Source organism: Ambystoma mexicanum, chromosome 9 (genome assembly GCF_040938575.1).
Source record: "Ambystoma mexicanum isolate Mex_15411 chromosome 9, UKY_AmexF1_1, whole genome shotgun sequence".
NCBI classification, from domain to species: Eukaryota; Metazoa; Chordata; class Amphibia; order Caudata; family Ambystomatidae; genus Ambystoma; species Ambystoma mexicanum.
Genome location: NC_090931.1, coordinates 50,260,170 through 50,277,519, shown reverse-complemented (window position 1 = coordinate 50,277,519; position 17,350 = coordinate 50,260,170). Strand labels below are relative to the sequence as shown.

The 17,350-nt window shown below is 47.5% G+C and overlaps 1 protein-coding gene across 1 annotated transcript in view; it reads right to left on the bottom strand.

Annotated features, from left to right (window-relative positions):
- Positions 1-17,350, bottom strand: part of LOC138487640 (otoancorin-like) — a 245,406-nt gene that overhangs the window by 29,195 nt on the left and 198,861 nt on the right. The window contains exon 19 of the mRNA XM_069614128.1: positions 2,721-2,905. Within this exon, the coding sequence (XP_069470229.1) occupies positions 2,721-2,905 (185 nt within the window). The remainder of the gene's footprint in view (positions 1-2,720; positions 2,906-17,350) is intronic.

Sequence of the window (17,350 nt, the reverse complement as noted above, 5' to 3'; positions counted from 1 at the left end):
TCAGAAGGCGCAAGGCCTCCTTACCCCTCAGGAATAGATAGCCCACCTATGCTTAACTGCAGACTGTCAGTAGGGGTCTGGAACCTGCATTAATATATTTAATTTTATTGACAAAGAAAACATCATGTATTTTCAGTAATTGTTCATTCTATTGGGTAACTCTAATATTAGGAGTGTTGTTTATTGTGTATTATTCAGTTTGCACTCCATTTGCAATTTCATGTGTATAAATGGGCTGATTCTACCTGTTTATAGGTAGTGGTACTTCCCCGGTGGCCCCCTGCCACCACACTCACTTGGTCTGTCTCCTTGGCTACTTGTAGCCCTGAGCCCCTGGGATTCAGAGCTTTTCGCTGGAGACCTTCTAAACGAGACTCTGCATCAGCCTGTGTTCTGCTGTCAGAGCTGTCTAAGGCCCGCCCCACTGCTGCTGGAGGTCTGCGCCTCTGACAGGCTCTGGTCACTCCTGCCTGCAGCATTGCTGCTGTCTATCCTGCCATTTCTGGGACCTCTGCAGAGGCTGCGACCCCTGACTTCATGTGATAAAACTGCTACTGGGGGAGCTGCTCCCAGGTTCCAGCAATCTATGCCTCTGTGCATCCTCCATGCCCTGCCTTTGCCCACTCCACCAGTGTGTTGGAGCAGAGGTTGCTCTGCTTGTTGTGCTTTGTCTCGCTCTGGAGCAGTATTGTCCACTCATTCGCGGGTGGTCACGCACTCTCTTTTCCATTGACTCCCATTGTGTGATTTACTTCCGTGATCTAGTTTAAGTGCAGTACCTCTAACAGCACATAGAGGTCCCTCCATATTGCCCTTGAAGGGTTGCATGCCTGTGTTTCTCATGTTTTGAGCACTGCTTGGGTATTTGAGACAGTTCATTTGGGGTTTGGAACTCTTCATGCTGTATTTCAGCTGTGTGGGACCCTTTCAAATGTGAACGCGCTTCCCGAGAACCCTCGCATTGGACCACTCGCCGGACCCGACAAACAAACGGTTACCCAACCCCTCTGGCACCCGCCCTGGGAGGACCAGCCTACAGATCCTCGGAGCCCACCCCCTAACTCAATTGGCCTTGAAAAAGACTTAGGTTGAAACGCGCGTCGGCTGTGTAGCGATTTACCATGTCAAAAATTGTCATTCATTTCTACAATGATGTTTTCTTTGGTGCTAACTAACCAAGAAATAAACAACGTATACAATGACAAACACTTGACTAGACCATAAATGTAATTGATTCGCACAACGGCGACCATTGGACTAAACATATCCAATCAGCGCTCGACTGATCCACGGATTTGTCATCCCCACAAAGAGTTTTCAATAAGTTTACTCTGCCAATTAAATGACGTGTTTGAAGATCGCTTTGCTGACCCAAAGCTCCTAGTTATTGTTCGCTGCTCCCGCACTGGTTTGTGGGTCGGCTTGAACTAGTAGTTTTGAGAGGTGGGAGGCTAGTGCATGAGTCCTGGAAGCTTCATGTAAAAGTGTTTTTAAGTAAAGGAATGAGAAACCAGTTGAAGACCCTCTGTACTATGCTGGTTTAATAAAAAGAAACTAGAATGTTAATTTATGTTGTAAAATAGACAGTGCACTGTAAAGTAAAAGTTATGAACCATGTGCTCCTCCTCCTTGGTATCCCGACTCTGTATCTAGATGTAAATCTGTCCTCTCTGTTCCAGTGTTATCACTTGTGCTGTTTTGTGCAAACCTGTCGCTAAAAGTCGTTCTAATTTCTATTCAAGTGTCATGTTTGTTCTTTCTGAAATCCAGTATTCATTTTTGCATTCACTTTGATGTGCCTGGAATATGCCTTCTGACCTGGGTTCCTGCCATACAGTATTTGCTTCCTCATTCCCCGCATGTCTCTGCCAGGCTGGCCTTGCCTACTCTGCCAATGACACAGTTAGGGGATCACAGGTAACACACATATTGCTTTTTGAACAACTAAGCTTATGGAGGCACGCCATCCTCGTTATCCCCAAATCCCCCGGCTGTTGCATCGGTAACCAGAGAACATTGCCTGCGTTCCAACCTCTTGTCTAAAGCACTTCTATCAATTATTGTTTTTTCAATGTTCCCTCTGCATTTTCCAAGACCGCTGCAACCATGTTACATTCTTCCAAAATAATGTCAACTTTATTATGAAATTGCTGGACAGGGTCTGGCATGATGACCTACTATAGAATGCCAAAACAATCTCAACGCATCCATGACAGGCATAACTATAGGCTACTAACGGCCATTTTTGGCCACGGCAACATTGGTTTTGTGGATGATTTGACCACAGTCAATTCAGCCGCGACCAATTATACCACGCCCAAAACTGATCCATACAGATTTACCGCTCCTGAAGAAGGGATATACCTCCTGAAACTCCTGAAACGCGTAGAGCTCAATACTATTTAACATTGCTTGCTTATTGCTTATGTATTAGTAAAAGACTGACACTTGTCAGCACTATATACACCACTGGAATTGTATCTAATTATGTAAAAATTGTTTAGAACAAACTACCAAGTATTGACTGAGTCATTCGTCAGTACAGATGGTGTGCAGGGGGCGGGAGTGTCTTCCAACATAGGACACTACTTTTCTCCCTACGCGGGGGCTCCTAGCTTAACTTCTCGCACCCGTAGAGTCCTGACAATTCTATGTGTAAGCTATACATATTCTAGGTTCAGCAAGCGCTAGGTTTGGTCTCCTGAAACAGCGGGTCCTACCTGCATTGCTCTGTTCTTGAGCGCTGTCAGCTGGTCCGTGGAGAAGCCTTTAACCTTGCTCAGGGTGTCGATTGCGCTGATGAAGTTCTCGTCAGTCAGGCAGCTGAGCTGGTCTGGTGTCCACCCAACATTGGACTCAGCAAGAAGGTTTATCATATCAGCATCCGGGGAGGGGCTGCTGCAGTCTGTGAAAAAGTAACATCTGCATCATACATTCCTCGATACTACTGCACTCTCTGGCAAAACAACCTTGCATATCTTTACTCGCACGTCCACGGGAGGAAAGTGTACCATTATGGAAACGTTTTGTAAAGAAACAAACTATTTCAATGTGCAGGCAGAAATATCTTTTTATTGTAGCTGTGTTTCAGTGTGTTTGTAAAATACTATCACACTGCCTGTTGTTTCATTCATTCATCAGGGGATTGTGGCTTGACTGTGTTTCCCCAGAGGCACTCGTTAATCGCTCCATCTCCAACCCAAGATGGCCGCCGACTGAGACTACAGAGCAAGCTTTTATTTAGAAAGTAATCGTAATACATTATGAGGACATCTGTCAATCTTCAGGGATTAACATTGATGCACAAAGATAGAGCAATGCTTGATCATTACCCCCAGCCCACCTATGCCTTGCTTTGATGTTTTAGACATAAATCGTTGGTTTTCATTCTACTACTTCCTTCCTCTTTTACCCCTGCCTTTTCTTCAAACAAATACTGTAGCATTGCTTGCCCCATTAATGGGCTAGCTTGGCTGTTAATTGCCTGCAAGAAGGCGGTGTGTTAGGACTGAGTGAAGCAAGGACCTTGACGAGGGCTCGGGTCTATTAACAGTGAAACCTGTTGGTGAATGCAGGAATGAAAATTATTTGCACACCAGAATTTGGCTTGGGGTGCTTATAGTGTTTTGGAAAAATTAAAAAAAATCTCCTTTGGTGGAGTGGCAAGCACAGCCGTGCACCTCTTTCAACAAAAGGAACGTCTTACCTTCTCTAAGAGGGTCTCCATGGAGAGACGACTGGTGCCCAGGAGCCAGTCCCTGGTCGCTGTCTATAGTGGCATGGAGGGGGAAGGCGACTTCCATAGGTGGAGTGGCCCACCTCAGTACAGGGAGCACAGGTGGCCCCAGGGTGGTGTGGGGAGGAAGAGAGAGCTTGCTTGCAGGTGGGCGGAGGTGGCAGAGTGATGGCAAGCTGGGCTTTGGGGCACAATGCTCTCTGGACCACAAGGGGGTGGCTTTCAGCTCCAGCCAAATGAAAGCTTTCACTTTTCAATCAAGCAAGGAGAAGGATGGATGGAGCATTTCGGTTGGGTCCCCCATGCCGGCTGCCAATATATGGTACATTTCAGTCTAGTTCCTAGATATTGAAGGACTTGCCAAATGCAATACAGATATAAACTCCGATATTGAACATTGAGAAGGTCCATGAAGTCCATCTGGTTTGTCCACTTCCATCTCCTGCCCTGTATTACACCTGTGGGCACCAAGAATGGGTCCATCGTAACTGTGGTCCTTGTACTCTATGCGTGCTTATGCTCTTCAGCTTCTCACTTCAGGAATGCACACTTAAATGCACGCTTAAATGCACACTTAAAGCCTTCTCCACTTGGTAGCTGGTCTCTGGACTGTCTTCATTCTTTGAATAGGGCACATGCATGTGCTATCAAATATATATAATATATTTATCCATTCGAATCGAATATATCCATTCAGAAGGACACATGAGAACAGAAACCTCCTGGGTGAAACAGGGCGCTGCATCGGCGGTTCAAGCCCGTAGTACCCAGCAAGTCGAAATTAGCAACACACCTGGATGATTTCCTAAAACTGGCCCCTGGGAGATTCACATCTTTGTGGTGCAGTTACTCATAGTGTAGGACAGTTGTTTGCTTGGTTTGTCTCGGGAGGATAGCTCAGGGGCAACGTGCTCGCCTTGGAAGCAAGAGGACGTGCAGCAACACAGGTTCAATCCTCGGGTCCGCGCTTAGAAACCTCTGGGTATTAAGCGTGTTATAAATAACCTATCATATAATGTCATGGTTGAATCCTAGGTGTATCTTGCAGCGAGTTTCTGGGTCTCTCACAAAGATGTGCTGTCCAATTGGGAGTCTTGACTCTCAGGTCCAATCTATGGCACATGTGTTGGGGGTTCCATGTCTTAAAATCGCGGCAAAAATGGCTTTGAATACAAAATATTGTGGCAAAACTGCTGTGGTTTTTTGTGCCACAATCATGTAAAGGATGCGTGGGACACCCCCCAACCCCTGCTCCTCTTGAATGGTATAATGGGGTACGCCTTTACCGGGTAAACCATGGCAAAGAATGTTTACCGGTGATATTTTTGCCGCAATTGTATTACCTGATACCGTGTTGGCAAGTCCACTTCATCAGAGCACTCTTTCACAGATTAGTGAGAGCCCCCAAATCTTCTAAGGGAAGTTTCACCCTCTACAGAAGGCTCTTCTCACTCCCTGCTCCTTTGTTGGTTTTGCCAGGCTGTGAGGGAAAGAGTGCACAAGGCACGTTCACAGTTGAAGGGGTTTTTGGAGGCCTTCTTCCCAGATGTGAACAGAGTTTAGAGGAGTTTTGTAGTTTTAGAAGTTAGGTTTTGAGTTGTTATCTAGTTGTCTCTGTTGTGTTTGTGTTGCCAATTGTTAGTGTGTTGTTAGTTTCCCTGTCTAAAAAAAACAAAACAAAACACTTTGCCCTTTCCTCTTGTTCCTTTTCCCCATTGTTTTCATTAATACAACCTTAAAAAGCCCAAATCACTACTGTTTTCTTAATCAAATCCCTAAAAAATGCAAGAAAATCTCCCCAAAAGGTGTTACTCTTTTCCATTTTCGTCCTGAGTGTTTGTTGTTGTTGTCATCTTGCCTGCCCACTTGCTTTTCTGATGATTGTGCAGGTTTTGTGTGTGGTATTCTTTGTTGTGGTAGGCCCTGGGATGTGCTGACTTGTTCTCAAGGTGCTCTTCTGCATGTTCATTTCATTTTTGTTTCACACTTTTGGCTTCTCAGGGCGAGTTTGACTTCCTGTGCTTCTCTGATGGCGAATCTATGGCACTCTGAGAGGCATGTGGAGAAGATGGGAGGGGAGGGGAAGGAGCTCAATTTCTCCTCGCAGGGGGCAGAGGACTTCCATATGATTGGTGAGGAGGGTTGTACCTTGTGAAGCTCTTGTCAGCGCTGGGTCGTGGGCCTGGGCCAAGAAGCATCAGCTGCCATTCCAGTCTGTGGGCAAGACATTGGGGCTGAGGGGGGTCAGGAAAAGGAGTGAGAGTTGATGCAGAGTCACCGGAGAAGGCCCCAACTAGCACAGAGAAATACATTGCATGGTAACAGCTGGAGGTTCCCATGGAGGCATGGGCTCTTGTGGACACGCCCAAGGTGGTGGGGCCCACCTGAAGGGCAGCGGGGTATATGTTCTTAATATTGGAGAAAGAAAGAGAACACTGCCGTAAGCACACCAAAGAAAGTATACAGCATGCCCCCTACCAGTGTGGGAGGGTAGGGGGTGGGGAGGGGGTAACGAGGGGCAAGGGATCTTCACCCAGCAGGGCTAAGGTGCAGAGGGTGAAGGAGAGGTCTATGAGGAGGACCTTTACGGGGGGCAACCACCAGGTGGAGGTGCACCAGTAGGTGGTGGACCTACCTAAGGGGAGGAGGATCAGCAGATAAACAAGCAGAATTAGGAGAGGGTGGACAAGGAAGTCCTTTTTGCATCTACCATTGTGTATGGGGCAAGTCAGGTGGTGAAGAGTGAGTTGATGCTACAACATCCCAGGCCAGGGTGCAACACAGCAACACAATCAGCACATTCTTTCAAAACCAGCACACCCGTCCTGTCTGCCCTATTGGTGCCATTGGCAATGGCAACTGTGCCCAGTGTCAGGCTCTTGCTGCCTGCAATAACTCAACAAAACGTTGGGGCCAGGGGGTGGTGTACCACTGGTTGCACCCGTCTTTGCGACAAACACGATTGACAATGTACTGAAGCAAGCTCGGAGGTATTGCTTGCATTGCTTGGTGCTTGTAAGTGGGGGAGGGGCTGGACTTGCAGCAATGTCGGTCAACATGAAGAGACACATGGAGCTCAGCCATCCTTTCCTCTTGATGAGGTGGTCATGGGGATGGACATACCCCACGAGGAGACTCTCCACCAGTGGTAGTGGTAGCTGTCTGTGGGAGAGCTGGGGACCTTACGTGTGAGGAAATGCTCTGTGGGGGAGCTTGAGAACTTTGGGGTAGGCAACCCCCTTTTTGGGAGCTTGTGAATTTCAGTGGGTAGCTGCACGCCTTTTAAGAGTGTGAGTGATTTTGTGTGTGGTTAGGCCCTGTGCGATAGCCTGAGAACATTATTGTGTGACTGCACCCTCCGAGAGAGCCTGAGAACAGTAGTGGGTGACTGCACCCTTTGAGAGAGCCCGAGAACATTAATGGGTGACTGCAGCCTCCGAGAGACCCTGAAAACAGTAGTGGGTGAAGAGAGCCTGAGAAAGGTAGTGGGTGACTGCACCCCCTGAGAGAGCCTGAGAACAGTAGTGTGTGACTGCACCCTCTGAGAGAGCCTGAGAACAGTAGTGGGTGACTGCACCCTCTGAGAGAGCTTGAGAACAGTAGTGGGTGACTGCACCCCCTGAGAGAGCCTGAGAACAGTAGTGGGTGACTGCACCCTCTGAGAGAGCCTGAGAACAGTAGTGGGTGACTGCAACCTCTGAGAGAGCCTGAGAACAGTAGTGGGTGACTGCACCCCTTGAGAGAGCCAGTGAACAGTACACGAGTGGTGCTTGTGACAGTATTAAGAGTTAAACATATTTCTACCTCAATAGGGAAAGTTATTTGTAACTCAGCAATTTGGTGGCCTTCTGGGCCAATACTATAGCGATCTGTTTCCCAGTCACATGTGTCACTAAACAGCCCTGCTCCATTTGTCAGTGTCTGAGCTGAACCGGGCAGCAAATCATTGCCACCCTCCAGGCGAATGTGTTTCCTATGGGCAGATGCCATTCCATAGTCATCCACAAAGAAGTGACTGTCCACTTTTATAAATGGGAATTTTGCAGCAAGCAGCACTGTGAAGTGTCCACTGCACTTAGAAACAAAAGACCAGGCAACACTAAAAACTCTCTCTGACTGCACACTTATGGGGGAACCTTAGCGATTCAACTGCAACCCACAGAAATGCCACTGGCAGGTGGACTGCTTGCTGTACCAACAGTCTATTTGGCCATCATGCCTCCCTAGGAGTGAATTGTCCAGTAGATAGGCATCAAACATGCATCTAGATGATAGTCCACAGTCTGCTCCTGTTCATGACTAATCTTTATTCAAGTTGTGCAAATCGCAGAGGAGGGTGTCGACCGCATCTCCTCGCCGTAGCATGGGTCTGTGCTGCGCACAAATCGATTCACAGGCTTCCCTGATGTGCTTGCGTATGATGCCGTCATCCTTGAGCTTGACATTCATTGGTTAGTTGGCAAGAGCTGCGCTGCTTGATGTTCTTCCTGCTGTGCGTCTTTTTCCTCCAATAGATTTGGCAAGCGCTGCACTGCTGCAGCACTGCTGCAGCACTGCATATTTTCACAGTGTCACCTTCTTGTGATGTTTGAGGTAAATCAACCTCCCCCGACACATACTGATGAAAACAGGCCAGTTTTCCATTGGGGCCCGGTGAGTGTTGCCCCTGTCTGCTGCTGCTGTTTTTCGTTTGTTTGTGTATTTGGTGAAGGCCCCGAGGCCCCTTGTAAACCCGCTCCCACCCCGTGCCCTCTTCCTGCTTCTCCTTCCCTCCCACCTCCTGTCCTGCCCCCCCCCCCCCCCCTGCTCCCACTGGTCCTCTCGGCCCTCATCACTGCTCCTCCCAGGGCAGCATTCTGCCAGTGCAGCCCTGCGGCTAAGGGCCCTAAGCCCAAGGGCGGCTCCAACAGAGGCGGCCCCAGGAAGTGTCAGCAGGTGTCCGCAGGGGAAGCAGTGGCCAGCCGTCAACCATCAACCACAAGGACCAGTAAGGTAGGAGTGGCCTGGGTCAGGAGTAGAGCAAGTACTCTACCCTAGAATCCGAGCCACTTACCAAACCCATAGTAAACAAGGTGATTATTCACTGCATCTCTCTCTCCCTCACCCTCAACTTAGACAAAATGTAATCATTATTGAATACTGTACCAATCTGACCGGCTAGGCACAGACCTCCCCACCTCAGTTTAGACTTATACAGGTCTCTCAAATCTAGTAGGGTTTTATGTTCAGATTGCATTGTATGATTGATATTTAGATTGCATTGATAGGCCTCCCCCCCATTATACAGGTCCCTCAAGTTTAGCAGGGTTCTGTCTCCTAATTGCATTGTATGATATTTAGATTGCATTGATAGGCCTCCCCCCGTCATACAGGTCTCTCAAATCTAGTAGGGTTTTTGTGTCCAGATTGCATTGTATGATATTTAGATTGCATTGATAGGCCTCTCTCTCACTACACAGGTCTCTCGAATTTGATAGGGGTTCTGTGTCCATATTGCATTGTGTGATATTTAGTTTGCATTGATAGGCCTCTCTCCCACTGTACAGGTCTCTCGAAGTTAGCAGGGGTTCTGTCTCCAATGTGCATTGTCTGATATTTAGAATGCACTGATAGGCCTCTCTCCCACTACACAGGTCTCTCAAATCTAGTAGGGTTTTTGTGTCCAGATTGCACTGTATGATATTTAGATTGCATTGATAGGCCTTTCTCCCACTACACAGGTCTCTCAAATCTAGTAGGGTTTTTGTGTCCAGATTGTATTGTATGATATTTAGATTGCATTGATAGGCCTCTCTCCCACTATACAGGTCTCTCAAAGTTAGCAGAGATTCTGTCTCCAAACTGCATTGTATGATGCTTTAAATAGCATTGATAGACCATGCCCCCACTATGCAGGTCTCTCAAATTCGCTTACCAACTCACTCTAAAGTGAGACAGAATCCACCACTGAACTACTGTGGAGTGACACTCTGATTAGGAGCTCACGCCTCATAAGGTGTAAGTCCTAGCTGCGCCCCACAAAGTCACTCCTCAACTAGTATATATCCTTCTTAAACCTACATAGCTAACTCACCACAGTGAACCGTGTTCAGGGAGACGGAGACTAAAGAGAGCGACCGATAACACCCAACTATATTACTATATAACCCATAACCACCTCCCATAGCCCCACCAAGACAGCCACTGAACTAATAGGCAACATCAGCCGGAAATACTACCTACAGACAAAGGCTAAAACCGGTAGCGGACAGCCTCCACACCTAGTACTAGGCCACAAGAGAACCAGACCAAAGCAGAACCAACTGGACTTCAGCAAAGAAACAAAGACTAAACAACTCTGAATCTTATAAAGCCGAGCAAACGACCCATCCTGAGGAAAAGAAAAAGAGAAGAAACAACAAACACTCCAGAACTGCAACAAAGAACCACAACTACAGAACACACCCCCAAAGACGGGAACAAAAATCGAACCAACACTGAGAGAAGAGACAAATCCATCTACTTAACCGCATACCTCACTGAGAACTATTTACCAGACCCAACCAACCCAACACTAGAAGCAGCAACATTAAACAACCTAACAAAATCACGCAGAAGAAGGATGAACAACACCAGAAACAACAAACACACGACCCAAGCGATAACACCTTACATCACCAAAGCTAGAAGAACTTCCAATCAACAACCACAACTCCTGGAAGACAAATCCAATGAAAACAAAAACCCAAGACAAAACCTAGAAGAACTATTGAGGACGCCGACACCCCGAAACCTACGCCTCAACAATATCAGAAGACGACCCTAACAAAAAAAGCCAAACCAAACTACACCTCCAAACTCCACTGCAATCTAATAAATGCAAGATCCGTGTCAAAACACTCTACAGAGATCTTGAACCTACTTGATGACAATGGCATTGACATCCTATTCATCACAGGAACACGGCTGGACGACAACTACAAAATCACACTCCAAAGCTGCTTTCCAGCAAACTTCAAATGCCTTCAACTAAACAGGAAAAACAAAAAAGGAGGAGGCATCGCAATAGCATTCAAAGAACACCTAAAAATAAAAACAGACAAACCACTCAACATCCTCAACTGCAAAACCATGGTTATACACCTTACAGCGAGCCCAAAAACCAACATCACATTCATCTTGGTGTACAGACCACCAATTTATGATGCATTCTTCGTCGTCAACTTCGTAGAAGCCATCATCAACATAGCCATCAACCACAAACACCTAATCATCCTGGGGTACTTCAACATCTGGTTCAAAGATAGTCACGCCAACTCCCAAAACTCACTGATTGAACAACTCACTCCCATGAAACTAGGACAACTAGTAAAAGGGGCAACACACTCGGCAGGACACACCCTGGACGCAGTTTTCGCCAAGGAAAAACTCATCACCATGGCACCGCCGATACAAATACTGTGGAGCGACCATCTCATCATCCCATCGTGATCACTCTGCCTATTCAAGTCTGCATCCAACCTCCTAAACTCACAACCACCACAAAAATAAACTGGAAAGATGTCAAAGAAAGCAACCTAGTCAAACAACTGGAGTTAACCAAACCCTCAACTATAGAACTAGAGCTAGCCTACCTAGACTGGAAAGCGGAGCTATTACACAAATGGATTGCAGATACAATTGACAAGATCGCGCCAGAAAAAACATTCACACCATCAAAAAAGAGAGCAATGGCAAAATGGTTCACCCCACTATTAAGCACCATGAAGAAGGAAAGCAAAAAGGTGGAACTGGAATGGAGGAAAGAATACAACCTAGACAAAAAAACACTGTTCCAGAAACAAATCTGCGCATACAAGAAGGAAATTCAAAAGGCGAAGAGAAGGCATTATGATGACAGAATCACCAATGCCACCAACACACAAAAAGTAATGTTTAACATCATTAAAGAAATGAGAAACCCACCAGGCTGTGATAACACCCCAACCCTTTCGGAGATATGCAACGACCTGGAAGAGCACTTCAAGAAAATAATCAATGACATCTGACAAACCATTCAACAGAGTCCAACCAACCACAACATACAACCAAACAAACCTAACTCAGAACCGCAGCACAAACTCAAAAACATTCCTGAAATATCAGCAGAGGCATTCGCAATGCTGGTAAAACACAGCAAGAAAGCTGGTTCACCCATAGATCCCTGTCCCCTGGACATCTACAAATCAATCCTCGCACAAGGAACGCTAGCAGAATATTACAGAAACCTTCTAAATCTATCACTTACAACAGGAACTGTACCAAGGACCTTTAAATCAGCATACATCAAACCACTCCTGAAAAACATAAGCAGCGACGTAGATGACCTCTCCAACTACAGACCGATCTTAAACATCCCATAACCCGGCAAAACTCCTGGAAACCTACGTATACAAACTAACCCAAGAACACGTTGAAAAACACCACCTGCTAGACCAAGCTCAAGTCGGCTTCAGACCCACAAGAGGAACGAAAACAGCACTACTATTCATCTGGGACGACCTAAAAATGAAACGCAGACTCAAACACAACCTCAGCCCTTATTCTGCTCGACCTCTCTGCAGCCTTCGACACAGTTAGCCATGACACCCTAACCAAAAGACTAGAAGACATAGGCATAACAGACACAGCACTACGCTGGACTAAATCTTTCCTAGCAGACAGAACAGAAACCGTATGGATTAAACCCTTCATAACCACTCCACAAGTTAATGACTGTGGAGTGCCACAAGGATCCTCACTATCACCACTGTACTTCAACATCTACCAGACCCCAGTTATCAACATTTTCAAGAAATACAACATTACATGCTACAACTACGCAGATTATACTCAAATCATCTACAAAATCAAAGACACCCAAGCCGATCACTCAACCCTTACCGACTGTCTAAAAGAAGTATTCAACTGGCAGAATGCCAACAACCTGAAAATCAACCCAGAAATCATGATCATATCCAAAGACCAAGAGAACGAAACTGCGATCCCAACGGAAATTGGAACCGCACCATCACCATCTAAGGTAGTAAAAAATCTGAGAGTCCTGATGGACAACACCCTAACCTTAGAACCACAAATAAATGCAACAGTCAAGAAATGTTTCTTCCTCCTCCAAAAGGCAAGAAGAACCCTACCTTTCCTCTCCTTCACGCACAAAACATTCACTATTGTCGCCCTCATCATGTCAAGAATCAACCATACAAACAGCCTCTACCTCGGAATACTAGAATACCTCCTGAAGAAACTACAACGGATCCAACATACAGAAGCCAGACTATCCAGAAGTGACCACATCACCCCAGCCCTAAAAACACTTCACTGGCTCCCAGAAAAACATTGCATCACATTCAAAACAATGTGCAGAATGCACAGGGCAATCTGTGGACAAGGAGCAGAATTCCTACAAAAGAAAATAGCAATCTACAAGCCAACGAGACTCCTCAGATCAAGCAACAAAATCCACCTGGAACTAAAACCATACATTAAGAAAATCCTCAGAGGCACCCCCTTCTACCACTTAGCTGAAAAAACCTGGAACATCCCAAAAGAAATTAGAAACACCAAAGATCACCTAAAATTCAGAAAATTACTAAAGACCTGGCTCTTCAACACCACAGACTCAAACTTAAAACCGACACAACAGAAAGGAAAAAACATAACTAAACGGGAAAAGACACTGACAAGCTCCCCGAACCGACTCAGAAGCACCCATGGCACCAGGACGGGTGACGGCGGGCAGAGTGGAACACAGGTGACACCCATGGAGATGGAGTCAACAAAAACACCAGCCAATCCCATCCAACATCTTCACCCAGCCCTTAGCTGCTACTTGTAGAGATATTACCAATCATCACACTAACTGAGTTGTGGACACTGGCAGGTGCACTGGCCATATAAGTGGGAAGGAAGGACAGATAGGGTTGTTAGGGAGGCTGGTGGAGGTTGGAGCGAGATGTGAAAGGGACCTCGAATGCAAGACGGGCCAGACCTAACCAGAGGCACAGAGTGACCCTGCACCATCTGGAGAGATTACACAAGCCCAACTCGTCAATTCAGGATAGAGATGCCAACTAACCAATTCCACTAACAATTTCCTCCTCTGCATACACCTCTCAAACTCCAAACCAAACACAACCACAAACCTACAGTACAACAAACCGCACAAACTTCACTACACTGCAACAACAAAACAAAAAACACACATAGACTCACACAAATGTACACAACGACTACCGGCCGCAAACACCCCAGGCCCTGTCAACGGACCCACGGGTCTGAGGCCGCCAACAGCGCATCACTGCACTCTTGCACTTTTCCAGCTTCCTCCCACTAACTCACCCTCCCTTCCTCTTTCAGAGCCGGCAGAGCACCAGGTGACCACTCCTGTGGTGATAGTGCACGGTACAAATGTCCTTTAACATTAACATTAACATTAACATAGAGGAAGCCAGCAGGTGCTCATTGGTTACCTTTAAATGCAACCAGCCGTGGAGCATAACACAAGCTTGAATGCAGGTTCCTCACCCACTGTGCCACATTGGTTTCGCCTGATGAGAGGTGGGCCCTCACTGGGTTAGTCATATTCAGGGCATACGGTTACACCACAGGGACAACCTCCCTAAGGGGTGTATTGTGACAGTGAATCCACCTGGTGGCCTCCTCACAAGGTCATAGAGCAGATGTTAGACTGCCTGCCAATTACACGGTGCCAAAAATGCCCCTTCTGCTGCGATTGTGATGGCATTGTACTGCTAACGTCTGATGTAGAGTTCCAACAGGTGGCCGCTGAGGTCTGTATGTTCTGCAGGGGTGACCTGTGGCACGCCTGCAGTTGGTGAAGTGCACTCTTGTCAATTTGAAATGGGAGCTGATATTCTAGGCCACACTGATCATTTCTTTCCCAGGTTCTTCAGTGCTGCTAGCACGTGACCAAGAAGGACACGTGCAAAGCAGCGGACATGCTGAGCCGCTGCGCCCCCACCTCCTCCACCTTCTCTCAGAATGCAATTCCCCTGTGACTTCGGCCCTGAATTCATTACATGTACAATTTTGCCTGGTGCCAAACTGCACATACGTGCTACTCCCTGGTGTTACTCCAGGACCCCTCTTGGATGGCCAATGAAGGAAAGCTCACCAAGTGGGTTGTGATGCCCACATAGGCAATGCACTGACCTCTGACCCACATGTCCAAGGTGAAGTGGATTTTTTACCCCATGGACTGCTGTAGTTACCCCGCAAAAGTGGCCATAGCTTCATCGTCAACCTGTAGTACTGCCTTGCAAGAGAAAAAATGGTGGGCGGGAACTTCCAAGTGGTGTCAACTTTTCCCACAAGCCACCAGAAACCAAGGTTTTCCGCAAAAGAGTAGGACAACAGGTCCATTTGCCAACATTTATAGCCAGTTTATCACATAACTTGTGATATTTTTAGCCACTCTCAAATGCTTCCACGACAACGGCCTGACACAATGGTGGGCACTGCTGCTATGTAACACTGGGGCACAAAGGGTAGAACTTGATATCCCATTCCGAAGCACAGCTGCAGTATTTTGTGGGGTAAGTGTGTGGACTGCTGGTGGTATGCTGCTTGTCTGAAGGTATGGGGAGCAAGCCACGCCAGACCTTAGGACTTCTTTACATGTCTTTGCATGGTGTGGCAGCACCTGGGTCTGCATCGTGGTACCCAAGCTGGGCCCTGCTCTCTGTGGTAACCTGAGGGACTTGCGTCCCAAATGACATGCTGCTGTCTGGTTTCTGGACCCCACTGTTCTGTCTCTAGAGCAGGCAAGGCTTCTCACCCTCTGCAAGGTTCCACTATGAACACCAGCACATGTCTCTGGGCTCTTCACCCTATTAACAGTTCAAGTAAGAATGCTCAATAACTCTCCTTGGAGCTTCCTACCTGGTGTACAAAGGAGTAGCGAGTGTTTCTAGGCCCCCTGACTCCTTATGCAGTTCAACTCCTGTACGGAATACAGTTCCTGTAAATGTCACTAAATAGAATTGTTCGGAACCCCATTCCCTCCTACCTTTTCCTGGGGTCTCAGGTTCCACCCCCCCCATCTTGAGGTCGGTTTGATTGTGGCCCCCAATGGGCCCAATGGATTCTCACCCTGAGGTCTCAAGTTTCACCCCCCTCCTGGGGTATCTGGCCTTTCAGCCCCTCTTAGGCTCTTGCGTTTCTCAGCCCCTCTTGGGCTTGTTGCCTTTTCAGCCCCTCTTGGGCTCTTGGGTTTCCCAGCCCCCTTGGGCTCTTGGGATTCTCAGACCCTTCTTGGGCTATATGGATTTTCAACCTTTCTTGGGCTACCTAGTTGCTCAGCCCGTCTTTTGATATAACTGGGCCTGTCCGCCCTCCTCCCTGTTCCCTGGATGAACCGCATGCTTGATTTGCTGCAGCAGCATCCCTCAGGGCAGCCAGTCTCCTCGAAAGATGCAGAAGCGCGGCTCCGACTTCTCCTCAGTCTTCTGCGACAGCGAGCAGGCGCCAGTGCTTCCCGTTGGTTCATGGTTGGACTTTGCTGTCAGTTCCAGCAGATTTCGGTCAACCACTTTCTGTGCGGTCGCATTTCTTCTCTCTGCAGCAGGGCTGAGCTTCTCCAGATCTTGGCCTCCTTGCAGGTAGCAGCACTCCGCAGGCTTTCTTGCTCCCCCATGCTCCACGCTGTCTGCATGGGACTGCTTGCTAGCTCTGCTCTCCTGCTGGTTGTCTGTGTTGATTTCAGTAGACCTTTAAATTCCTACCTGCAAGGAGATGGAACAATCCATTGGTCTGCCATTTCATGCAAGAATTGAAATCCCCAAGGAGATGGAACACTCCATTGGTCTGGCATTTTATGCAAGAATTGAAATCCCCAAGGATATGGAACACTCATATAGCCAAATAAGACATTAACTTCCGGTGGTAGGGAGGGTAAGACATTTCCCTGTTGAGGCATGGCCTGACTTCTCGGGGGCGGGAGGAGGGCCCCCAGGGGGATCCCCCTTGCACTGTCCCGTAGAAGGTGTTAAGCTTAGTGGGCTCACCTCCTTAGTCCAAAAGGGGGTGACTCTGCCTTGGGAAGAGGGGACGAATTCTCTGGATTCGTCACACCTCTCTGGTCATACAGTTTTCCTGCACAACGTGGCGTGGCCAGATTCTGTTCTGTTTATTCTGTGTGAAGTACTGCCACACTTTTGACTTCAGTTGAGGGCTGGCAACACGCACGCTGGGATCATCTGAACATGATGGTGCCGGCTTCTGGTTTCCACATTATGATGCAATGTGGTTTCCAATCTGCGACAGGAAGTCTGCTTCTGAAAGAGCACAAGAGTGAGCATGCTTCTATTACTGATCTATCCTCTGTCGCGTTATTCTCCTCTTTCTCCTTAGTATCACAGCATTTCAGCAGCAGCTCATGTTCCCGTACGGACTCGGGTGGATCCTAATATTTGTCTTGGTCATGTCTGGCCTGTCTGGCCGTGGGCGGTGTGCCGCGCCGCTCCCTGCATTTTCTTCATGATCTTCCTGCTGCTTCACTCTCTGCTTCCTAAAGGTAAGGTCTCCACCATCTTCATTGGCCGTGCTCCCTGCATCAATGCTAGTCTTCTAGCCTTT